Raw genomic sequence first — 26096 nt, 5'->3', positions numbered from 1 at the left:
ACTTTCACTTGAGTGATATTTTGATTGAAGGACCTTTACTTGTAACATTGCATTGTGTATACTTCTACTTTTTTCCACCACTGAGTACCCTTTAATTAGGCTCCCTTTTGCACTTATGTAAATGCATTTACATTCCACAACTGGTGTCATAAATATTCACAGGCATCAGACTTAGTGCACTTTATGTAAAAATGCAGTAGGGCTTACATGGTAGTACAGCCATTTTTTTATCTGTTTCCACAGTTAATTGGAATTCCTGTCATTAGGTTTGTATGGGGACATGTCTGTCTGTATCTATATTATAAAATACTTTCCATCAAGAACCAAATATAACTGCAAGACCCAATTGATTTGGACATGCTACAGAGGAGAGGATCTATCTGCAAATTTTGTCTGATTTTATTTTGAAAAATACCGGACCCCGGAAATACTTTGCTATTCTTGGTAGCTACGTAATGCTAGCTCATTCTGTTGCCTGCATCTTCCTCCCCGACCAAAGACTGCTAAACAGAAGAAGCTGCTTTTACCCGGCTCATAATAAGTCTTTGGTCCTGTTTCTGTCAATCGTTTAAGTAATGTAGAATGGCGTCGTGTTTTGGGAAGATTGTCGTCGGTACTTATGTGGAGATAAAGCGTAGTGATGGTAAGTTTCACCCTGTGTTCTTTCGCACGGTGCAAGTTGTTTAAGGATCTTTGTTGCTGCGGTGCTGTTGAATACAGCAACCGTTGTTCCTGGCTGCAGAGCGTAACGTTCACGTTAGCTGCACGAAAACATTAATATTAGCTGTCAGGGCGGAGTGCTTCAACATGGCTAAAGGCTTTGAATGAGCTCTCTTATCTTTGTTAGCTAGCTTCTCTGAGACATTTGCCGCTAGCGATTGACTAATTTCGTTAGATAGCGTTTAATGCTTTTAATGAGTTATTAACGAAGCTAACCCACAAACGTTAGTGCCACGTTACCTAAAAGAGGTATCCTATCATGGGATTGAATTTTAACATTCGCTAAGCTAGCTAAATTGCTAACCAAGCTAACGTTAGTTCGATAGCAACACTAGCTTGCCGTTAGCTAAATGGCTAACACTAACGTTAGCTAATGTTACCGGCTTTATTACAGCAGCAACTCTGTAGTGAAACCCTACCACCATCCATTTAGTTAACGAGTAGTTTCCCTTTTTGCTGTCATTTATGCCCATTTTAATTCATTCATAAAGGTTATTAAATGTTCATTGAGCCAACTAAACTAACGTCAGCCACTAACATCTGTTTATCCTAAACCAATTTTTGAAATAGAAATTAGCCACACTGATATGTAGGCCTGTTAAAAATAACATCAGACAAACGTATGTTGTAGTTGTAGTTACTACACTTGTTATGTAGATACTTGTGGTTCTTATGAGGACAATTAATATTAGGTAATGTTAAGTTATGCTAAATGAATGAAGTCAAAGAAACAGTGGTGTATAAACGCCTATGACAGCCCTGTGTACTGCATATTGTAAGCTGCCATGAGGAAGAAGCTGGGATTGCAGTACACTCTCCTTAACTTCAGCTTTTTCCAAGGGTTAACAGAAGAGTAGACAGGGAAGGGGAGAGGCGGCTTGCTGTATGACTCTTCTCTATGTGAATGTCAGCTTTATTCTGCCTGCCCTGTGTAGTTACGGAGCATTGCTTCAGGGCCAGGCAGCCAAAGATGACTGAAAGTTTGTGTCATGCCTGCTGGCCCTTCCAGGGTTAGGCTACACCCAGTTTGGCGATAAACCCTTAAACAACAAATACTCTTTTGAACAAAGCACTTGACTGAAAACAAACCGTTCAAAGCTAGTGGCAAGGGTGTGTTTTTAACTGCTGTATTGGGTGTTTGTTGTTGATGATGATGTTGTTAACTCCATCATCCCTGAGACATCTGATCACACCATCCTCACTGTATAAGAAACGCTCAGCAGGCCTGGAGAGAGAAGAGGTTCTGTCCATCCATTTCCCAGCTGGTTGGTGTTGCATCCAGAGCAGGGATTGCCCTCTCTTTGGGGGGTTGGTGGTGGCGCTGGTTCAGATTCAAGCCAGATTCAGGCCACCACCCCATCTGTTGCAGCCAGCTCCCTAGATTCTGCCAGGAGTCTCTCTCGCTCCCCCTGCATTTTTTTTTCCTTTCACAGTCATTCCTCATGAGACCAAGATCTAATAGAGCATTTGTGCAATTAAGTTAATATAATTTCTCACTTTGGTTTGGTTTGTGTGCTGGTTTTTAATGTGATTATAGATCCCCTGTTTCATGTTGGGCATGGATTATCTGTTGTTACTTGGTATTTGTTTTTGAGTGAAGCGTAGTAGTGTCTTTTGTAGTAGAGTACTAGAGAGACATATGTCACCTTCCAGCTTAGTGATTATGGGCTGCATCATTTCTCTCAATCTGTGACGTGTTGACACAGTTTCGTTAATGAGTGCCTTTGGTTTTGTAGTGAAAGTGATGCTCTGAAAGCTATGTTTGTTCATCAGACTGAACAGAGCTTGAAGCACCCCCTCATAAGCCCCTTCAACTACTGGTAGGTGTCAGACTACCCATTGAACCAAGTACTGGTATAAAAGTGGGACACAGTTGATTGTGCATTCAGTTACAGAAAATCAGCATATCAGCTGCTGCAAGACAAGCCAGTGTGTGACTTAGCATATCAGATCATGTAGCTAGCTAGAAATAGTGTGTGAGTATGTGTGAAGGAGCTTGGTGGGCTGGTACACTTTACTGACTTCTGGGGAGAAATGAAATGTTCCTTTCATCAGCAAAGTCTGAGTGCACAACTACACAAGAGTGTGTCTGGATCTTGTATGAGACAGTGTCTGGCACAGGACAGCTGCTGTGCCCTTGAACCTGTCTGAAGGCTTTTTACTTGCGCTGCTCAACGATTGATGATTAGATCACAAGGCAACTGGCATAAGGTAATCAAATCTGATTATCAGTTAAGACACTTATCAACTACAAACACCAATTATTTGCTATTTTTAAAAATAATTCTCTATAAATGTCACCTACATAGAGCTATTGCAATGGGTTTTTTTATTTGAGCTTGGAGTATAGTAATTAAATGGTAATGATAACTATAAAATATCTGGATGGTGAAAGTTATTCTTACTGTAAAAAACGCTGTCTTGGTGATGGTGTAGAGCAAGCTTCTGCACCCCTGGTTCTCTTAGCGTCTGGCTGCAACAGGTTAGACGAGCCCCCTAAATTACCATTGTTGTGCATCACATTACTGTGGCTGGGGCCTCAATTTGTTTATAGTATGCACATTTGGTAACTGTACAGTAGCCTTTACTCATGGGGAATTGCTCTCACTTCTACTTTATGAATTTATCATGGCATCCAGCCCAGTATTTTGTCCAAAAGTTCTGTTTATTAGTGTTTCTAGTAAAACATATGTCAGGATGTGAATCTGTACTGGGGCTCACACTCTCCATTCTCCACATTATCCTGGTCATTATATCAAGATACACTGTATTATGTAAACAATAAAGATGAAGTGCTGTCAACACTTTCAGCATAGTTGTCGCCGTGTACTGGTTGATACAACAAACAGTCAGCAGAGTTCCAGCAGAGAAATGGATGACTTCATGTAACGTTTATGTCTGTCAGTGGTTTACTGCTGTAATTTCATTTGATCTGTCCTCCTCTGTGATTCCCATTGGGACAGGCAAAACTAAAATGTGTGTTATTTAGGTATGAATGTGCTTCAAATCGTACTTAAGCTTTACTGGATGTTACGTTACCTAAAAACCTTTCGACGCAACTGGTTTGGAGGAAGTTGTTGCTCTGCAGTTACTCATGAAGCATGTTGTTGAATAGTCACATGAACCAATAGGAAGGTTGTTGTCTCAAATTTAACCACTGCCTTTAGCCAAAGGAAGCAGCAGTGATTTGTCGCTGTAAATCCTCTGAGTGCTGCAGCCACTGAAGCAGTATGGCGTGCTCTCAACTCTCTCAAGTAGAAGTGTGACAACAAGCACCACGTGCCTGTTGTTCCTGCCACCTTTATTGTTGCCAAGGTTGCTTTGTAACCTACCGTGTCACAGCTCAACAGTGGATTGCACTAAAGTTCACTAAAGAGATTTGCATACAGGTGACAGATTAAAGGAAACCCTGAATTAATGGAGAAACACAACAATTGCAGATGTCTCCATTCAGGGCACAAGCGGTGACTTAATAGTGGAAATATGAAATGATGTGAATCATGTGATCAAGGCTTCACGGTGAGCAGATCTCCATTCATGTAGAGATAATTTTGGATTGGTGCTCTTTACCATCAACATTAAAATGAGGGAATATCTTTTTGGAAGAATGGTGTTAATCCTGACAGTAGAGTTACAGAGACTTGGAAAATTAATGCCAAGGTGCATTGAAGCTGTTTTGGCAGCTTGTGGTGGCCCTGCATTTTAATATGTCACTCATGTTTGTAGTTTGTTGTAAATATTTTTGTTATTTAGCTCTCATAATGCTGTCCTAATGAGCTTTTGTCATCCATGTTGTAACACTGTGACTTACCTGAATGTGGCCCAGATATAGTTCACTTAGTTTACTTTCAATTAGACTATTTTTTTCGAAGTTTTTGTCTCTGTTATTACGAGCTCTGGGATTGAACACTGTCTGGCTCTGGATATTTATGGGGAACATAGCCATTTAATGGAGGGATGGTGAGTAGGGCTGGGTTATAAGGTTGACATCATTATCGCTCATTAAATTTTTATGGCAGCGCCAGTGGTATATATGGTTCATGTGTGCAAAATGATCAAATGATTGTTGCATTTACATGTGTAACAGTGTTAATTCAGATCATGTCACTTGTTATTTTTTGGGGGTAAAATGCAGTCTTTTATACTGCAGAATGTATCATGTAGTTTAACAGTATTGTGTAGTCATCGTCAATCAATGTTAATGAATTAAATGTATGCAATATCAAAACTGCATTTGATTTACAAAGTGTAGTGAGTTTATTCTTTTGTTAATATATAAGATATGTCTCTCATCTTAAGGCAGAGGTTCCTATCTTTGGAGTAAAGGTTTTCCCCCACCATTTTATTTTAAGAAACTAGATTTGCTTTTTTTGCGTATTGCCAAACAAAACCATTGTAAGGTAAATCAGTGAAATGTTCAGCAGCTGAGAACACTAAAAACATCTTTGCTCTCCAGCTCCCTGTGTGTCTCTGAATAATGGATACAGGAACATGGTGTTTCCCTGGACTGTGCTGGGAATTTACAGCATAGAGTCGGATCCACGCAGACAAAGATGGGAGGGCAGAGCAAGCTCTTTACAGCTGGTATTATTACGCTGCAGACAGAGAGGAGAGGCGGAGAGAAGCATGCAGGCTTGCAGCAGCAGTGCTTGTCTTTATTATCAGTGGTTGTCCCCAGCAGGTCATTATCAAACCCCATACTAATGCCTCGCTTTTCTTTGAAAGTTAGGACCCAATTGCCGCCTGATGTTTAAGATGTTGAGGTCAAAATAAAATGTGCTGTTAGTATTAATGTGAGCACAGATTTGATTTAGTGCACTTGGGCATCATTTAACACTGTGCTGTGTAACGAGCTGTTTGGACAATAGACATTTATAGAATAATGATATAAATGGTATTGTGATTAAGTTGAAAGCTGCTATACAATAAACTTGTGTCGCCACCGTGCACTATTTGCATCTGCAGCTTGAAATATGAACCCAGCAAATCAGCATGTCCTGAGATGACCAAAAATATGTACTACATTCTGTTTCACTTTTCAGGTTTTCCCAACATTGCTGCATTTCCAAATGAAAAACAGTTGTAATGTAACAGGCCTATGTATAGATTAGGGCTGGAAAATAACTTAGTTGTCCACCTGCTACTGTGGCTGGTGGATCCCAAAATCTACTAGCCACTCCATAGATTGTCATTGTTCTCTTGGCTGGTGAGTGAAGCAACTAGGAGCCACTTGAATATTTTACCTGCATTTGGCTTGGGGCTGGTGCTAATTTCCAACCCTGGTGCAGATCTGATCAGGCTTGCAGGTGGTAGTTAGCCCTTTTCTAATATACTCTGCTAAATACATTACCCTGCTAACGCCCAAGGTAAGGTATTAGTGAAATCCATTTTATGTTAACCTGTATATATGTGTAGCTGTAAAAGAAAAAGAACAAAAATACATTAGTATTGATAGATATTTAATTGTCCTTGTTATCTCGTTTTCATTACTAAAACATGAGGTGGTGAGTAGCAGATACATGGCTGTTAGCATGCTACTTAGAAACAATTTAAATATCTGATGTTCGTCTGACTCATCTGATGTTTGTCTGACTCATCTGATGTTTGTCTGACTCATCTGATGTTAGTCTGACTCACCTGATGTTAGTCTGACTCATCCGTCTGACTCATCTGATGTTAGTCTGTTAGTCTGACTCACCTGATGTTAGTCTGACTCCTCTGATGTTAGTCTGACTCATCTGATGTTAGTCTGACTCACCTGATGTTAGTCTGACTCATCTGATGTTAGTCTGACTCACCTGATGTTAGTCTGACTCACCTGATGTTATTCTGACTCATCTGATGTTAGTCTGACTTATCTGATGTTAGTCTGACTCACCTGATGTTATTCTGACTCATCTGATGTTAGTCTGACTTATCTGATGTTTGTGTTTTCCCTGTCTATGATACTTTCACAGGACGCATACACCAGGCAATGGTGACCTCCCTGAATGAGGACAATGAGAGCGTCACAGTGGAGTGGATAGAAAATGGAGACACAAAAGGGAAAGAGGTAAATGACCATTTATTACCACTCATAGCACCAGCATGTGCTTTTACTTTTCACAGTAATGAATAATGCATTAAAAGACATCCAGGAGCTGTGGTGATTGCACAACCAGCTTGCATGTACAACGGACATCAGACCTCTCAGTACACTGATGTTCATGACACACACAGCCTGTAACTCTGGTCATAGGACCCACACTGTGTATACTTAACAGCATATCCAACTTCTCAGCTATGAATTCTCGTTTGTACTTTGTCTTTGTACATATCATATACGGTATTTGCTAGGCCAACTAATATGCTGGCCTAGTGTAAGACTTGATGTTAGATATTTCTGATATACAGTTAATAAATTGGCAATACGACATTTAGGCTACCAAATCCGGAATGCAAAAATCACTTTACCACACTGTGACTTTTTGGTATCAAAGACTCAACCCATGTATCCTTAAAAGGTGGCTGGTAAAAGTGCACTGTTTCTTCATTCACACAGCAGCTGTCTACATGAATAGAGTCTAATGTCAAACATCAGTTAATTGGCATACATGTAATGCTGTTGGTATTAATACTCCTCTGTTTCTGGACAGATTGACTTGGAGAGTATATTTGCACTTAACCCAGATGTGGCTCCAGATGAGGAAATTGCCCCTAGTCCAGAGACTCCACCCCCACCTACACCCACATGTGTGAAGATCAACAAAATTGCAAAGGTGAGAACCAGTGTGCCACCCCATGGCCCATTTCCCATAGGAAAGAAAATCTACTAACATGGCTTTTGTCTTTAGTGGTAAGTTTTCAATCGACATTCATTGCTGGGACAAATTTTTCTGCAGTAGTCGCAAGTATTTATCGGCTCCAGCTCCAGTCGACAGTAATGGAAACATGACAGCCGGGTGGACATGCTAATTTTCGCCCCTTTTCCAGCATGACCGTCAGTAACCTCTCTGACTCTCTCATCCAAAATTAGTCGGTCCCAAGTTTGAAAGAGGAACTAAATGAGTAACTGATTAAGACTGTTGAAACAAACTTTCTTTTTCTTTTAATTCTCTCCCTCCATGTGAGGCAGACTCCATCTAAAGTGCTGAGACTTGAGACTATGTGGCTGCAGTTAGCTGGAGCTTAATATAGAACCTGGATCCCTCTAGGTAACCAACTAATTGGTCCTGTTAAGTACGCTGTGTGTGTGTGTGTGTGTGTGTGTCACGTTAACACGGATTAGTTTGGAAAATATTGCAGTTGTGATTTAACCTGTGAAGCAATGGCATACTGTAATGTTGGCCTGTAACAGTTACATGATTGAAGTGCTGTTTGGTTGTGAAGCTCCATAACCTGTAAAGTAGATCCAGTGATACAGCAAATCCATAACTTGCACAGGAATCATCCTCAAAAATGGGGAGTTGCAGGCTTTTATGATTTGGATATGGTCTACTCATTCTTTTTTTAAATGGAGTTTAGGATTTGTGCATTTGCAGTGTCATCACTAACATAAGTGTGGACAGAGGAGGCCTCTGTACTCAGCACTAATCAGATTCTCAGGCTTTATCTATTTCTGTATCTGTACATTACAGAGGCAGTTGAAAACTTAATGGGGGGAAAAGGATGTGTTTCCTTTTTCAGATCCAGAGCAGCTATGAAATACTGTATGTAAAGGTGAAATTAGGGGGAGACAGTGCGGACACATGGATGCCAATCACTCCCACATTTTTTGGATGTGTCCAGATATTTCAATACCCAGTGATGTCAAGGTCCTGTATTCCCAGCGCAGTAAGGGAAGATGTGATTTAATAAAAAAGATTGGGATTTGTGTAAAGTACTGTGTATTGCCAGTAAAAAAGTGATTACAAAGTACGGGTACAAATCTGAGCCTCCAAGCCTTAAACAATTGATGGATATAATCAAGGAGAACTCTATAATGGAAAAGATTACTCTTTCTCTGAGGTCTAGAGGAGCAGTATTCCTCAGAAAATGGGAGAAATGGACTGTCTTTATTTCAGAGGAAGTGGACGCAGCTTCACTGTGAATGTCTGTGGACAATAAAAGGACATTGAGCACGTGGACTCATGAATAATCAGCTGGTGTGCCCCCACACTGTGCTCTCTGTGGTGTTCATGCTTTGTCTAAAGATCTATTAAATATTTTCAATAAAGAGTTAAAAACAGAGTTAGGACTCTGGAATTAGGAATCACCAAATCCTAATCCTTTCACCCTTGAATATCTCACTATAGCTTTTGTTTTTTTCTTGCAGAACCGTCGGACGATAGCACCTTCTAAGAATGATACTCCGTCCAGGGATAATAGAGGTTTGTTTCATGCACGTCTTGGTGAATAGTTTAAGTATCTGTTCATAATGTTTTGATCTTGATGGTGAATTTTGGAATCATAAAGAAAAGCAATGGTAAATACATACAAAACACATGGTCCTATCAGATCACTTATAACTCCGATCTTAAGTTGTTAATTTGGGGTGAAAGTCACCCATGGTTTAACAGATTTTAATTGAATTTGGTAAGGCTTAATTTTAAGTTTAAGGCAATGGGTTCAGTTTTAATACCAAGTTCAAAAGTGCTGCGTTTGCTGCATGCGATTTAAAATTTTTCTTTCTTAATCTTTGTGGTTTTGTGTCTTCAGTGATTCCGACCCGGGCCAGACAACCACAACCTCAACAACCAGAGCCTGCACCACCACCCCCATCTCTGCAGCCTTCACAGCCCACTCAAGCTCAGACACAGCAGCAACTGCAGAATGGTAACATGGTCGAAAAAGAGTCATTTGTTTTTAATTAACCAGAGCTGTGATCTTTCTCCAGAGGAAAAAGTATTGTCAGGCAGCCAGCTGTAAGCATTTGGTCTACAGATAACTAACTCTCTATGGGTTTGAATGCAAAATCCAGATGTGTTACATGCTGTCGATTGAATTGTGAATCACCATCACTTTTTAACATTTACATTACTTTTGATTTAGGCCATCTGTAAAACTATTAATGTCTCATTTTTTGTCGACCACGTGTTTATCACAGAATCCTCACATCACCCGATATCCAGAAAGGAGTTGGGACAGCTTTGTATGTATCACCTGCATGTTTCCCCTGCCCTCAATGCCTCGTGGTGATTCGCATAGAGCTCCCAATAGTAACTGAGAGTCCTCTAGTCTTACGAGAGGCTTGTACACCCAAAATGTCTGACAGATACTATTCAGAGCTGTGGTGTGGTGGTGAAGTAGCACAAACCCAATCCATCCAGCAGACAGGCTTTCTGGGTATTAGACAGGGAGAGGAAAAAAAAAACCATTTGTGCTGCTGGTTGACTGTGCTGTCTTTTTCCGGTCTGCTTTCTGCTGAGTCATACACAAGCACACACGTGGAAAAGCCTGTGGCACTGTGTGTTACTCCTCAAGGCTCAGACGGCAACAGTAACCTTTTTCTTTATCCTCCATTCCTTCCAACTGTAATTTGATGAACTAAGAGGGGAAGGAGGGAAACGCCCTGTTCCCCCTCCTCACCCCTCAGCTCCCACCACCGCCTGTGAGACAGAGCAGCCCCACAAGTAGCGACAGTGCTGCCTCCCTCTTAAACTGCCTTGTCCCGGTGCTGACCCAGCTCATCTTCTCCTCCCAGATTAGAGCAGATTATTAATCCCTCTGCTCTGATAGTCTGGGTTCTCCGGGGCTGGAGCCAGCGGCAGGCCAGGACTGTATTACAGAGCTTCGGCCAGGCTTTACGTGGGAAGCTGGGGCTGTAGCTGCGAGCCGGGGCTAATCAGATAACACTGTTTTTTATGAACTCAATCATAAGTGGCTTTTACTCACATGTTTGCTAACCAAGTGTTCTCTTATCATGGTTACTAATAATTTGTGATTGACCTGACACAACACTAATCTGTGGGTGTGCTGTGCTGGGAGATTTGGAATAAGCTTCTGGTTAATTGCTGGTTGATTTAATCAGTTTTCCAATCATACTTGATTTGAAACCATCTCTTATTTTGGTAACACAAGGCATTTATGTGACATTGTGAGTGATGTGTTTTAGCAGTCCCTTGTTCCAGTGGTGTTTTAGTGCCGGGACACATGATGCGTCTTTTACTGCCTGGATAACGCGAGGTCGGGTGCTGGGTATTTCTCCTGTGCCTACTCTGTGCCAACTTTCAAGGGCGCAGAGGCAGGTTGCCCCTGACGTTGCTAAGCAACCACAACCGGCACCGTATCATAGCCTACTTACCAAAAATCCAGAGTGTGGAGCTGATCTTCTTAAAGGCTTTGTTTTTTAGGTGTATATTAAGATATAGTCTGTGATACAGATCGTAAAGCTCTCGGTATCCCTGTGTTAAAATGGTCAACTTCTCCTTCATATTTAACACAGGCTGATATTTACCAAAGAAAGGAAAGTGAATGGTTGTTCCTCACCAGGTGTGTGCCAGTGTTACATTCCAGAAGTTGAACTTTGTGGGGCATCGGTGGCTTAGTAGTAGAGCAGGTGCCCCATGTACAAGGCTGTTGCCGCAGCGGCCCGGGTTCGACTCCAGCCTGTGGCCCTTTGCTGCATGTCATTCCCTCTCTCTCTCTCTCTCTCTCTCTCTCCCCCCTTCACGCTTAAAATATCTTAAAAATATCTTTTTTTTTTAAAAAAAAAAGAAGTTGAACTTTGTTTATCTGGAGGTGCAGCCGTTGCACATGGAGAAAAAGGCGCTTGGGAACACTTGCATTGCTTTTGAGTGTGCCTTATGCGCGTCTCCATTGGCAACAATGCAATGAGGCCGCAAGAAACGCTGCATATAAACAGCCCCTTGGGATGCAGATAGAAGGGATAGATGACGAGAGAAGGTTTTAAACATACTGCAAAGGCCTTTTGTGTGTTATGTAGAGAAAGAAGTCAGTGTAATACTGGAGGCACTGTGTGCCAGCCACCGCATCCTGGTCTGTGCTTGAGCGCCATCACAGCTCTGCTTTGTTGGAAATAGCCCAAAGTCTCCCTTCTGGTTGAAGGACTACTATGAGAGAAGAAAGACTCACTGAGAGAAATAGGCAGCTCGAGCCAAGGGAAAAGACAGAGGAAGTAGAAGAGACTGTTGGGATGGGGAATGAGAGAGGAAGAGACCCTCTCACTAAGAAAGGCACATCCTGTTAAAGGCAGTAGAGTCACTGTTTTTCTTGTCTTTATGGCAGCGAGGAGAAAGTCAAACTGCGTGAAGGAGGTGGAGAAACTGCAGGAGAAGAGAGAGAGGCGCCGGCTTCAGCAACAGGAGCTCAGGGAGAAGAGAGCTCAGGTGCATAAATATTATTCACCTTTTGTCCCTCCCTGACATTGACATGATGCGTTGAAATAGATCAGAATCATTTGCCTATTGATGAATAGGCTGACGCCTTATTCTGTCACATTTAGGAGGTGGACACCACCATCCCTAACTATGAGATCATGTACATGATCCGAGATTTCCGAGCCAGTCTGGACTACCGGCCTCTGACCACAGCAGATCTGGTGAGTAAATGTAAATTTTCCTTCATTCGTGATCATCAGATGTTCACCTTCAGCAGCAATGTAATAAAATGTCCTTCTTGCACTGTCCAGATTGAGGAGCACAGAATATGTGTTTGTGTGAGGAAACGTCCACTAAACAAGAAAGGTAAGGGACTCTATCTTACACCCAGCACAAAGCGGCACACAGCGCAGTGCAACATTTTATGCTTGTTTCAGGCCGAGACAGATTTCATTTCCACAGCCAGCACCCACATTGTGTAATAAGCAAATATACTTGCACCCATCTGTGCACCCATCAGTGTGTCACTCTAAAAATAAGGTGTGGTCAGGTGCATTGTTGGCATATTGCTATTGTGTGGCAGCAGAAATCAGTTGCGCCATTGACCCACAAACACCTGGTCGTCAGAATGGTGCAGTATTTTCCTGCTATTTGAAGGATGCATTATTCAGATAGTAAGATGCGCCTACATTAGTGAGTTCAGCGTATTTACACACCTCTTGTTACACACACAGGGACGCAGGGATGTGTTGTGGGTGGATGAAATAATACATAAATAATGAGGAAATTATTAATTACTTTGTCTAGAGCTGCTTTCCGCTGCTCGTCTGCAGCAGACTCCCCTTTAGAAGAGGCGCTATGCACATTAACGCACAAAGAGCAGCATAACTTCATTGGTTATTTCAAAAGCTTAAAGTTTAGTTCTGTTTTCTCTGTTAAGGTAACTGCTCACTTCTCCATTTTGCCGAATCCTCCTTATCAGGTCCAGGCACACCTGGCTTTTAAAGGGAATTGGAGATGACATTCTTATTAGTTAAATGATTAATTAAGGTACTAAATACCACCCCTTTTCCACTTGTGCCTAACTCTGTACCCAAATTATGTAGCGTTTAACTAGCAAAAGTGGAGTTAGACACGCCCTAAATGTTCTTGCTCCATGCACTTTAGACAAAGCACTATAAATTGTTTAAATAGGATCCATTGTCCTCTATCAGTAACAACATTATGCATCACTGTGTGGTACTCTATTTAAGTATACATGTGATTGAAAGTCTTGCCTCTGCTGCGTTCCAGAGCTGGCCATGAAGGATTTGGATGTGATCACCATCCCTAGTAAGGATGTGGTGATGGTTCATGAACCTAAACAAAAAGTAGACCTGACCCGCTACCTGGAGAACCAGACCTTCCGCTTTGACTACGCCTTCGATGACAGCACCACCAATGAGATGGTTTACAGGTGTGTAACAACAAGTCATCAAACAGACCAAGCTGTTTCATGTGCCTGCTCTAATAATTAACAGCAGTTACACGTGACTAGTCAGTGTGATGAGGATAATACATAATTTTACAAAACTGAATTAACATGTTTCTTGTTTGTGTACATAATGGTTACATGTTACATGTTGTAGGAACTAAATGCGTGTTCTGTCTCATCCTGCAGGTTCACCGCCAGACCCCTAGTGGAGACAATTTTTGAGAGGGGCATGGCCACCTGCTTTGCCTATGGGCAGACAGGCAGTGGAAAAACGCACGTAAGTCACCTTCAAAAAGCCAACACTGCATCACCTACTAGGGATCTGCTCTATTTTATTACCCTTGCATATGATTTAAACAATCCCTATATTGTATTTTAGACTATGGGTGGAGATTTCTCGGGGAAGAACCAAGACTGCTCCAAAGGAGTTTATGCATTAGCTGGTAAGTTGTTGCTTTATGTGCAAATTAATTAGTGAAGGCACTCAATGTATTTGGTTGTTATGTTAAAGGGATGGGTTTGCTTATATGACATTTTTAAATCTTTCTTCATGCAGCTCGGGATGTATTTCTCATGTTGAAGAAACCCAACTACAAGAAGTTAGATCTACAAGTGTACGCAACCTTCTTTGAAATCTACAGTGGAAAGGCAAGTGACGTAATCATTTTTGTTTTTCCTCCAAAATAAAACATGAACCAGTGCTGACTATGTGTATGTATCGTTAGGTGTTTGACCTGCTGAATCGTAAAGCTAAGCTGAGGGTGCTGGAGGACGGGAAGCAGCAAGTGCAGGTTGTGGGGCTTCAGGAGAAGGAGGTCAAGTGCACAGAGGAGGTCTTGAAACTCATAGAAGTGGGCAACAGCTGCAGGTAAGACAACAGGAACTTTGTCGCTCAGTCTTATTATTGAAGCAAGACCAGTACATGTTACTATGATCAAAACATAACACTTACTTTCCCTCTTTCTCTGCTGCAATTGTTCTGTTCTTGGTCTCTTCACCCGAATCTGCCTTTTGTTCATCTCTGTGTCTCATTCCTCTCACTCCCAGGACATCAGGGCAGACGTCAGCCAACGCCCACTCATCTCGCAGTCACGCCGTTTTCCAGATCATTCTTCGGAGGAAGGGGAAGATGCACGGCAAGTTCTCCCTCATCGACCTCGCAGGTAACGAGAGGGGGGCTGATACATCGAGTGCCGACCGCCAAACTCGTCTGGAGGGAGCTGAGATCAACAAAAGCCTGCTGGCCCTCAAGGTTTGTGGGGAGCAATGGCAGTGACTCTGTTTTACACTGTGAATTCCAATTCGTTTTACTTACCAAACAATGTGTCTCTGCTCGTCTTGTTTCAGGAGTGCATCAGGGCACTTGGCCGTAACAAGCCCCACACTCCATTCAGAGCCAGTAAGCTCACCCAGGTCCTGAGAGACTCTTTCATTGGGGAAAATTCACGCACATGCATGGTCAGTTCATTGTTTCCATTAATTTCCTGTGTCCATTTCTTCATATCTCTTCCAGATGGTATTAATTTGAATGATTTTCTGTTTGTCTGCACAGATTGCAACAATCTCTCCTGGTATGACATCCTGCGAGAATACCCTCAACACACTACGCTATGCCAACAGGTGGGAATATGTTGACCAGCTGCAGTGATTTGGACAAGGCCTTGTTGCCACAGAAACCAACAGAAATTAAGCAATTTTACGAAATGATAGTTACTTTAATTCTTCTTTAATCCCCAGTGGCTTTTGTATAGATCGAAATTAGCTGTACCAATGTTGTACATTTCTCTGCGTACTGTCAGTAGTTCTGTCTGACTCTCTTGTATCCTCTCTCTTCTCTTTTTCCTGCTTTGTTTCCCTCCTCTCTCTCCCGCCCTCCGCTCCTCTGTGCCCTTGTGTGGCTGGTGCCGCTGTGTAGAGTGAAGGAGTTTGGGATTAGTCCGTCGGACATCCCCTTCTCCCAGGGCGGTCAGGGGAGTCGCCCTGAGCACTCGCCCACCAATACCTTTGAGTACGATGACTTTGCTGCTACCTCTCCCAGCAGGTCAAACACTCCCCAAAGCACACCACTGCACGCATACGCACGCAAACAAAACACACACAATGCATGCGCTCCCTTCATGTACATGTTACATTGTGACACACATCCATGAGTTCAGCTTTCATTCACTTCATCAGCTGTTCACTGTGGAAAACCTCCATGACTTCTTATCCTATTTTTTTATCTGCATGACATGATGCCTTTTCATCCACCTTCCCTGCTTTGACTTCCACTCTTATCTTTGGCTAAGCTGTGGACATGACCTTTTTCTTTTCACGCCTGCGTCTGTCCATTTAGGTGTCTTTTATTTGTTCTGTGTGATTCCACCAGCTGTGAGAGTTGGGTGTGATTAGTCACATTGGATACATGGTGGTTAAAATTTGGACTTCATAAAGTGTCCACTGCTGTTTTGTGCCAGTGATGACACTAAAACGTCCACAAAGCTGTTCAGTAAAAGCACCCAGGATGAGCTTTTGTTAGAGCTAACTCTCAGGTGGTAATCCCTCTTAAACAGTCCTAATTAATTACTGCTGTACCTGCAGGTCAGGTGCATGGTGGTAATACCTCATTTGCTCTATGAGGCTTCATTAAACACGAGCTCTGACCATCCGGATGCTAACCCTTAGTGTTATAAATTCCCCCAGGTGACATGTAATGGATTGCATCACAGGTGAACCAGATAAACTGTGTTCTTTCACGGTCTGTCCATTATGAGAATAAACCAAACCTACAGAACCAACACAGTCATCCTTTCCCATGCATGATGTCACTGCTGTCATGATGCTGCCATCCTGTGCTGTTTGTGAACGCCTTTGACTCCCCCCGTCCTCCTCAGTTAACGTCATACCCTGAATCAAACAGCAGCCATGTTCAGAGTGTTTCTGCGTCGTGAAAGGAAACAGTCCCAACCAGCTTAAAATCTTTTCTCCACAGGGTGAAGGAGCTGACTGTGGACCCCAATCAAGTGATTGAGGGGGGTCGACCCAACATCCACAATGTCAACCAGCTGGATCTTTTGGACGAGGAATGGCTGAGTATCTCGCCACAGAGAGACGACCTCAAACTGCTCTGTGAGCAGAATGTAAGTACACAGGGTCTGCGTCACCTCATATCGCACAAATATAAACATACAGCATGTTGTGATGGAACAAATTTTGTGTTTTAAATATCTGTTTTAGCTAATTTAATGAATTAAAGGAATACTTCAACCCCCACATAATCATTTCTATATCAGTAATTGATATAGAAATGATTATTTGGGGGTTGAAGTCTTTCTTTAAGTACTTGTCACCAATTTTGGTCAAGAAAGTTTCCATTTTGGAAAGCAATTATCAGCCCATGTAGCATGTATTCCAACAACTTATATTTGAGTAATATATATAGACCTTTTTGCTTGCAAGAAAGCCCGAAATATGTTTTGAGATCTGAATAAAAGGTTTGTTGTGTGTTCAGCTTTTGTTGCTACTGAAGCCATGTGAAGTCTGCTTCTGTGTCCCTTGTTGATCCTGTAAATATGTTTCCCAGGAGGAGGAAGTGTCTCCCCAGCTCTTTACCTTCCATGAGGCCGTGTCTCAGTTAGTGGAGATGGAGGAGCAGGTCCTGGAGGACCATCGAGCTGTTTTCCAGGTCAGAACACTGAGGAAAATATATGTGACTCTTTGAATACGCTTGCTCACATTATGATGTCCACATACATGAAGACAGGTAGATGTCATCCGCTTTAAGGACATTTGTCATTTCTCCACACATTGATGAGGGTAAGTAGATACAGCGGGATTCATACATTTGTTTAAACAAAAAGGATCTTAGGGTGCTTTCACACCTGCCCTGTTTGGTTTGGTTCAGTCGAACTCAAGTTCGTTTGCCCCCTAAGTGTGGTTTGTTTGGGCAGGTGTGAACATGGCAATCACACTCGGGTGCGCACCAAAACAACTGAACCAAGACCTTCTTAAAGAGGTGGTCTCGGTCCAGTTACAAACAAACTCTGGTGCGGTTCGTTTGTGGTGAGAACGTGTTCCGACCTCGAACCAAACCAACTGCAGTCACATGACACATTGTTTTCTAGTTGGAGCAGTGCCTCATTTTCAAACTGTATGGTTTGACTAAAATGAAAAATGACAGCAATATAGTCCACGACGACCAGCGCTAAAATCAGCCTGCGTAGTTGTCCCTCCATTGTGACATTAGAAAGTGTCACATTTATCTTGCAAGTGTACTCTTCTTCGTATTGTCTACTTCCTGGATTTTTCCTGCGTGGAAAATCTGACCAGTCAAGAGCAGCTTTCTCGCGCAAGGCATTTGATCTGGTCCACTTGTAAATGCTGCCATGAGAACACAAACCAACTCTAGGCAATTATGCAACTGTGTAACAAAATTAGTCCCTGATTCGGATAAAAGCAAGACAACTCTAGGTCTGAAAGCACCCTCACTCTTTAACAAAAACGCCTATCTCTGTAGGGATCCTTCCCAAGATACACTTAACACATCTAACACATGCATTAATAACCTCTGTGTGAAGGCTGTTATAATTAAAAGATCAGTCTTCAGTGCTTCTGGTATGATTTCATCTTGGCCTGTCCTAAACTGAATATGCTCCTGTATGTGTCCTCCGTGAGCAGGAGTCTATCCGGTGGCTGGAAGATGAAAAGGTGCTGCTGGAGATGACAGAAGAGGTGGATTATGACGTGGAGTCATACGCCACCCAGTTGGAGCAGATCCTAGACCAGAAGATAGAAATCCTCACTGAGCTCCGAGGTATGACTGAAACACATGTTGACCTTTTCATGACGACACATCCTGCTCCGGCAAATACTCATCACATTTTTCCGATCCTGTCTTTTCCTCTCAGATAAAGTGAAGTCATTCCGCTCTACACTCCAGGAGGAGGAGCAAGCCAGTAAGCAGATCAATCCCAAGAGGCCACGTGCTCTTTAGAGACAGGAGTCTGAAGAGGTTTAAGTGGCACATGCAGAAACATAACCACTAGATGTTTGGCACAACTCGGGCTGTCTCCAGCAGCTGTGAAAATATGAATAAAAGGACAGTCTGACGTACCGACAGGCTCAAGGAATTGCATTTGTTATGATCCCTCTCCTAACAAAACTGGCTGTTCACTCACTATGGTCTCGTTAGAAAAACGTAGGAAGGAAAATAGTGTTATTTCCTTCATGGAGAATGTTTAGCCTCCCCCTCTCTGTTCTTATTAAATTATTTTCTTTTATACTTGTTTGTACTTTCTTTGAACAGGATATTTTTGACCTGGATTCAGAAGAGATCGTCATTGAACATGTTTTAAGGTTTACCGCACAAAACCAGTATTTCATTTCTGGTTGCTCTGGCTGACATGTCTGCATGTGCACTCTGTGATAGCGTACGTACGCCACTGTCTTCAGTTTTACAGTCGGCACTGTAAAGTCATCTCATCATACGCAGTCTCTTCTCTCTCTTTTCCTTCTTTCTCAGAGCTTTTACCAGTTTGGAAGAAGCCTTTAACCACAGTGGGCTTCTGTTTTTGTGTTTCTTTCCTTGTGTCCGAGAGGTTTTTACATGTAGTTTGCTTGAGTTTGTGCCATGTCGTTTTATGTGGCAACCGACTTAAAAACTCTTACTTAACGTAAACCATGTTTTCCACCCCTGTTTAACACTTTGTTATAAAACTGAAACTAGAAAAAACTGCTATTAATAAATGTATAGTGAAGACCACTGATCTACCATCGGTTATGTTTCTCAGTGTTTGCACCGGATGTAATGCTGGATGAAGTAATAAAGATTCATGTGTTTCATTTAAATGGCTTCTGTGACAATGAGTTTTTTCAGTTTTCTGGAGTACGTATACATTTACAGAGAAAAAACACACAGAGACAGCAGCTATGGAAACTGTGTATCAGTATCCATGGTGACAGTTGCTTCCTGCTTAACATACAACCCCTCCACCACAGAGACCAATGTGACGGCATGCATTGCAGTTTCTGTGTGTAATATAACCAGGTATTTCTTACCTTAGAAGAGAGGTTGATGCTGCAGTAGGCTGAAGACATGCTGGACATCTGAACAGTTAGAAAAATGTATTTTTCACACAGCATGTAATATAAGACACTGGGTGCAGTGACTAGACTGGCTAGCAGATGTCACTGTTCTCTGTATGAGATGCTTTGAAACAATGATTTCAAAGTGCTTGGTGTGCTGCATCCTTTCTATTGCGTGCAGGTTTTTTCTGATTGCCCAAGCACCATCTTTGAAACTGGGGGCTGCTTTTGCAAGACTCACAGTGACCACAGAACCTCAGACCACACCAACACAGTAGGCCTACACACAAACCATCATTTAAAACAAGCACACAAAGCCCCAACTACACACTGATAGTATAGATGAAAACAACTGGTGGCTTTTGCGTTTTCTGTGTGCACAGCATAGCAGTGTGCAATAAAGTTGTCATAAACACACAGGTATACAAATGTGTAAACTATGAAAGTGTATTCTGAACATACATCATACAAATGGGGGGAAAGTTTTTTTCTTAAAATGTTCTGACACTACTTAGGCAACAGTCTCAGCAGTGTCAGAGTGCAAAGGCAAAAGTAAACTAGTGTAGTAATGTAGAGACCAGTATTTTTAATTTTGCTAAAGTGCATTATTATATTCCAAAATGAGTGTAAAGCAGTCAATTTTGCAAAAATTGTCATAAAATTTAAATTGGTGTGTCACACTTGGTAAATGCTGGCTTTTCTAAGAAATCCTAGCTTTTATTAAACACTCTACTTATCCTGGGGGAAAAAATATTCATAAATGAGATGCATTTTTGTTATGTTTGTCCCCCTTTTAGAAAGTTTATCGTTTTTTTCCTTTATTCATTCACAATCTGCCCTATTTTGTTGTAAGCTATATTGCTGTAAATATTGTTTAAAAAATGTGTTAATAGTTTCAGAGATAATGCTTCAAAAATCCATGTTAGTGTTTAAGCACCAAGAAAAAAATACATTAATAAAGGAGGACTTTCTTTATTTCTATGTACCACTTATTGGCAGTAAATGACATCCTTTCGGCCGTTTATGTTCGCAAGAATGCGTATTTTCTACGATTTTATTTTGAAAGAGTCGTACCGGAAGTGCTCTTACGCTACTGCGTCTAACTTGCTGAGTACTGAGTGCTGAGTTTTTTTTTCGAACCACAACTATCATATTGCGACAGGATGCATCACTGCCCCAATTAATCGCGAAAATAATTTGCCAAAAATGTGTCTGTTGTTTATTATTTGCTACTTTTCTCTGTCTCATATTATTGTACATTAAGTATCTTTGAGTTTTTGAATACATCACCTTGGGATCTAGGGAATCAAGATGGGTATTCTTTAAATGTTTTCTGACTTCTTTAAGAAAACGCCAAATTAAAAAACACAAAATAACTGAAAAGGAAGTAATCCTGTAGTACCATATAGTGACAGTCACATGGTGTTAGCACAAAACAAGTAAAGCGTGACACAGAAAAAAAAAACTTGTGGACAATCTGAGTTTATTTAACAGCCAAAAATCTGCACTTGTTAAATATTTGCCTCTCCCACAAGGAGGTCATTTTGACATGAAAATTGTACACTGCTTTTAGAGTAGAATATTTATCCATTACAGTTTATTTTCAATGATTGGCAAACTCTTACACACACAGTCAGGCTCTCACACAACCAAGATGAGCACACAGCTTTCATCTGCCAGGAGCTCTCTCTGTATACACAAGGACACTTTATCTGTAGTCATAGGAGTAATATAGCACACTCAATATGAGCTCTTTAAATTTATCATGCAATAGTCTTTGTACATTTCATCCAACTGTGTCAACATTTGAAACTCGGGTCCTTGGAGCAAAGCTCTGCAGGAAGAGACATCAGTCAGACAGTCTATCTTTCCATTCATCTGACTGCTAACTTCGCCCTCTCATCATACACGCAGAGCATGAGTCACAGCACTGTTTTCCTCAGCTCCCTCTGCCTTTTAAGAAAAGTGGATCCCTGCAGAGTTGAATGCATGAAGCAGCCTGAGGGTAAAGAAAACACACAAAATTAAAACAGGTAATTATTTCAGATGACTATTTGGAGAAAAAGTACATCGATGTTTAACTTACACCATGAAGTCATCAATGTCCATGGACCTGGCTCTCTTCTCACTGAATTCAGCCTCCTGCAAAACACTTTCGATCTTCTTAGTGATGCTGAAGTCTGCTGGGACCTCCTGTCAAGATGAAGCTGGTCTTTAGATTCACACTGGCTGAGGAGGGATCTTAAAAGTGCAGTTTAAAGTTGACCAAAAAGCTGCTGCTGCACCATGACTCACCACATTGTGCACAGAGCAGTGAATCCTGTAGTTCTTCTCCAGCAGCTGCTCTACTGCAGTGGACCTAGAAATTATAAAATCAACATAATGTTTTTTTATCTTCCACACTCACTCTTTAGACAGAGCAGACCTGGGTTAGTGCGACAGTGTGTGCAGAAGCAGGCTCTTACTTGAAAGCTGCATTGAGGGTTTTGTTTTTCCTGACAAAGGCTATCCTGACCAGGCCATCCCACTCCTTTTCAGAACACAAAACACAACCTACAATTTACTTCCTGTTGTTTCGACTGCATTTCCACAGCATTAACTAATAATGGAGTCAAAGCTCACCTGGAAGTTCACAGGAGGAGGAGGATTTTTCGGCTCTATCCTGACGACACTGGACTCCACTTTTGGAGGAGGACGGAAATTATTCTTCCCCACCTGATCAAGACAGAGACACTCACACTGAGACACAGTTTCTGCAACACCAGAAAAACCCTCTACAGTAAACCATTTAAAGACGCTGTCATGATGATCCTGTGTTCAGAGCAGAAGTCGAGTTAACTGAATATTTTCCCTTATTGACTGAATTTTTATCAACAATGATGGAAAAATCTGAAGGCTGTTTGTCAGTTTGACAGGTTAAAATCTGGGGGCAATCTACCGTGACTTTAAGTCATTCCGACCCCCGTCTATTTGGTGATGTGTGCATATTACACAGCTTTGATCTCACATGCATGACCTCGTTGTCGAGCTGGTTTTAGCCACCACTTTCTTTGGTTATGTCATAAATACCACTGCAAAACGTCACTGCAGCTGAGTGTCTGTGTTCAGTGCTGTAGGAGCGCACCAGAACAGCACTACGCCAAGTTTTTCTTCAAGTTAGGAAAAACAGTATTTTGCAGTATAATCTCAATTTGTATAATCAGGTTCAAATTCATATACATTTTTCAGCACTTGAAGATCCAATCATCACGTAAGCACATGTCATGAGAGGCAATAACAACAAATGGAAGGTGAGTTGACTGAATCATGACATCAACTCATACACTGAGTAACGTGCAAGAAAACTTTCCACCTTAAACATGGCCAGTTGCTGTCGGTAGCTTTTGAGGGTCACAGTGAATTTAATTCTTTTTTTCTCCTCAGTCTACAGCTGCTAACTGTTAACGAGTTACACTGAAAAGACAGCAAAACATCCTTTCATTTTATAGTTAATGTAGGAACAGTGGTTATGTGACCTTTAAAACAAGCCACAACTTAACCGTGCCGTGCACAAGTCACACTCTGCTACTTAAACAAATAGCACTACACTCCTGTTTATAAATGCAAAACCTTTACGCTTGTTCTGTATATTTATTATTAGAAACTAAAAATTGAATGCTACTAAATATATCTTACCACTATAAAATTAAAATTGAAATGACGCATAATAATAGATTATGACAGATTTTTTATAACCCTGTCCGCCAAAATAACGGTGAGACAATGTAACACAAGCTCAGGTCTACAGAGTCTCTGTTAAGCCCCGTTTCCACCAAACGCTTTTGGTATAGTACGTTTGGAACCAAAAGTAACCTTTCAGACATGGTACCTAGACCCTAGCGTTCCCACCACAAACAGTACTCTTTCATGTGGGTGGGGTTGTTGTCACTCACTGCTCCATCCAGCACTCACTGTATTTCCTCATTACCAGTGACACAGAGGGAAGTCTGCACCTCGTTTATCATCCACAGAACGAGGCTGCAGGCCAACATTTTCAGAACAAAATAGAAGAGGAAACAGCAACACTAAAGTACAGAACGGTTCAATTGGTACCATTCACAACTTATCACAGTGGAAATGGAGGAAAAAAGCGTGTCGAACTGCACTGTACTGTACTACTCAGTGGAAACAGGGCTTTAGTCAAACATCACTGACCTTCATGAGGTGGTCGACACGAGCCAGCAGCTGTGTGTTGATGGACAGTCTGCAGTACAGCTTGTCTCCAGGTTTGGCAACAAGTCGCATGGCAAACTCTCTCTGGAACATCAACACGGCACACCTGAGCAAAAATAAAACACAAAAAGGTGCTAAATGCTCTACATGGACATATGAAGAATACAGTTAAAAACTCTGAGCGGGCGTTTGATTGTTACCTGAAGAAAGGTCGATGCAGCAGGAGCTTGAAGACAAATGGTGATGAAATCTGCACAATAACAAAAAGTTCAATTTGAGATAAACACAGTGAATGACACTGAATCAACTGTGTGCTGTGGTGAGGAAACATGTCTTTACCTGGTAAGGTAAATTAGCCACACAGACGTCAAAGAAAGGCAGATCTGTTTTTAATACATCTCCAACTAATATCTGAAGTTTGGTCTGCATGGGCCTGTCGGAAAAAATAATGTACTCTTTTTAGATCATGTATTCATACATTTATTTAACTGTAGATACCAGAGATGAGAGTAAGTCACACATGTGCAAGTCTCAAATCCTTAATTGTGTGACTACATCCCCCACCTCTGGTAGATAACATGCAAATATATGCAGAGGCATAGTGATGCTGTCTCCACTCACGTGCACTGTACTCTTTTCTGGAGTTCAGCCACCAATCTGCAGTCCAGCTCACAGGCCACCACCTGCAAGAATACCAGCTCCTGTTATGACTGAACAGTGATTATCAATTAGTTGACACTTTCGACTACAATAACACTCGTTGGTGCATTACCTGATTACAGATTTAGATTCACACTTTGTATCTCCATCTTAGTTTTTAGAGGTTTTGTGTCTCTAGATGTTTCTGGTTTTTGCAGTTTCAACAAAAAAAAAAAAAAAGATGATGACATCATCATGCTTTTTGATGCTCTCACCTTCTTGGCTTTCTCCAGCAGTTTCACTGTCATGTTACCAGTACCAGGTCCCACCTCCAGAACCACATCTGTCGGCCTCAGAGCAGCCTGAAAAACAGCCACAATCATGGCTTACAAAAACTCAGCATCGTGACTGTCTCTGTACAGTCTCGTATGTGCACATTTGTGTTTTACTGTAAATGAATTGTGCAGAACTTCTCAGTGTCGGAGTGCACCCAAGCAGTACCTTCTCAATGATCCCGTTGACAACCAGTGGATTCTTCAGGATGTGCTGACCAATGCCGGTGTTGAACATGATCCCTGCAACAGACGGGATGGGGACACTTTGTACTGGGCTTGTGGGATGTTCATGAGTAAAGTGTTCTGTATTATTAATTTCAAATCTAAGTCAAGGGCCCTTGCATAAAACAGGCTTTAGACATCATGCCTCTTAAAAGTGTTTTTTGGGGGAGTTTTTCCCTCATCTGCTGTGTGGGGGTCAAAAGGACAGAGGGATGCTGTCTACTGTAAAGGCATTGTCCTGCACCAGGAGGAACCCAGATTGATATCCCTGAAGTTTAACTGACTTGGTGTTCCCTTAAATATTTTGAACAGTGTATTTATGCATATGCGAGGAGTGAAGCCTGGGATGATGACTAATTTTTGTACATTGTTTTATTGTGGTCATGTTTGAGTGAAAGTGATAGTTGTGTTAATATTTCCAGTTACAGAATTTGGTAGATTTATAGAAACTAAATATCATCCTCTATTCAAGACACAACTAATACCCAAACAACTTGGCCATAGATACTTGATTACACACTTGATTAGCTATAGTTTTGACATTAGCTGAATATTTGGTGGCTACTTTGTGAGCCGAAATAACTACAAGACACTCAACAATTCAGCAAGTATCTTAAATAATGCGGTGTATGTGTGTGTATTTGCAGGTGAGTCAATCCGCGTAAAATAACCATTTTTCTGAACTGGCGTCAGTCTCACAGAAAGTCAGCGCTAATAACTGACGTAAACAAATATTTAATGTCAACGCAGGCGACAGAGCTAACTAAAAGTCTCTTTAATGTGTGACCTTTCACACTGGTATGGTAACAGAGTTGAAAACTGTTTAATATGTTATAATTATGTGATGATGAACTTTAAAGCCCATTTCCTTCAGCAGCTGACAGTGATGTTTGCTAACATGCTAATGCTAACCGCTTCCTTGGAGACATGTACCTTGGTTCTTCACCTCCTGGTGCTGCCTGCTTTTCTTCTCCGCTTTGACTTTCGGCATTTTCCCTCAGTTTTTAAAGATCGAGAAATCTTAATTTTAAACAATTATTTAAACTATCTGCCTGGGCAGAGTAAACACGTGTAACCCCTTTTTCTTCTTCACTGACAGAATGTGCAGTAGGTTTAAAATCTCTGCTGGCGTCG

The 26096-nt window shown here is 41.6% G+C and overlaps 2 protein-coding genes across 5 annotated transcripts; one reads left to right on the top strand and one right to left on the bottom strand.

Moving 5' to 3' along the window:
* The first annotated feature begins 434 nt into the window (after positions 1-434).
* Positions 435-19317, top strand: kif2a (kinesin family member 2a). Of its 4 annotated transcripts, XM_033619982.2 has the most exons (22): positions 435-643; positions 6678-6772; positions 7356-7478; positions 9014-9068; positions 9397-9513; positions 9785-9829; positions 11926-12026; positions 12143-12238; positions 12329-12383; positions 13311-13473; positions 13678-13768; positions 13871-13934; positions 14048-14139; positions 14217-14359; positions 14539-14743; positions 14839-14949; positions 15044-15111; positions 15407-15532; positions 16463-16610; positions 17054-17155; positions 18148-18283; positions 18378-19317. In XM_033619982.2, the coding sequence occupies exons 1-22, from the start codon at positions 583-585 to the stop codon at positions 18461-18463; spliced, it is 2283 nt and encodes a 760-aa protein (XP_033475873.1). In that variant the 5' UTR covers positions 435-582; the 3' UTR covers positions 18464-19317. The 4 variants fall into 4 exon arrangements, with proteins under 4 accessions (XP_033475873.1, XP_033475876.1, XP_033475878.1 ...); XM_033619985.2 differs by lacking the exon at positions 9785-9829; XM_033619987.2 differs by lacking the exon at positions 15407-15532.
* Positions 19318-21020: 1703 nt separating this feature from the next.
* dimt1l (DIM1 dimethyladenosine transferase 1-like (S. cerevisiae)) lies at positions 21021-26061 on the bottom strand. The gene is made up of 12 exons (XM_033618990.2): positions 25896-26061; positions 24907-24980; positions 24681-24767; positions 24388-24449; positions 24106-24199; positions 23967-24016; positions 23749-23872; positions 22177-22269; positions 22020-22084; positions 21850-21913; positions 21641-21747; positions 21021-21553 (listed from the first exon to the last, which is right to left on the bottom strand). The coding sequence occupies exons 1-12, from the start codon at positions 25951-25953 to the stop codon at positions 21511-21513; spliced, it is 921 nt and encodes a 306-aa protein (XP_033474881.1). The 5' UTR covers positions 25954-26061; the 3' UTR covers positions 21021-21510.
* Between the last annotated feature and the right edge of the window lie 35 nt (positions 26062-26096).

The sequence above is a fragment of the Epinephelus lanceolatus genome, chromosome 9 (assembly GCF_041903045.1).
Source record: "Epinephelus lanceolatus isolate andai-2023 chromosome 9, ASM4190304v1, whole genome shotgun sequence".
Classification (NCBI taxonomy): domain Eukaryota; kingdom Metazoa; phylum Chordata; class Actinopteri; order Perciformes; family Serranidae; genus Epinephelus; species Epinephelus lanceolatus.
This window is presented reverse-complemented; position numbering and strand designations above follow the sequence as displayed.

Coding starts and splice junctions, on each gene's coding strand:
- kif2a (XM_033619982.2), top strand. CDS start 583: ATGGCGTCGTGTTTTGGGAAGATTGTCGTCGGTACTTATGTGGAGATA. Junction 15,112..15,406: donor ACACTACGCTATGCCAACAG/GTGGGAATATGT, acceptor GCCGCTGTGTAG/AGTGAAGGAGTTTGGGATTA. Junction 17,156..18,147: donor ACCATCGAGCTGTTTTCCAG/GTCAGAACACTG, acceptor CTCCGTGAGCAG/GAGTCTATCCGGTGGCTGGA.
- dimt1l (XM_033618990.2), bottom strand. CDS start 25,953: ATGCCGAAAGTCAAAGCGGAGAAGAAAAGCAGGCAGCACCAGGAGGTG. Junction 24,017..24,105: donor TGGCTAATTTACCTTACCAG/GTAAAGACATGT, acceptor GTTATTGTGCAG/ATTTCATCACCATTTGTCTT. Junction 21,748..21,849: donor ACTGCTCTGTGCACAATGTG/GTGAGTCATGGT, acceptor TCATCTTGACAG/GAGGTCCCAGCAGACTTCAG.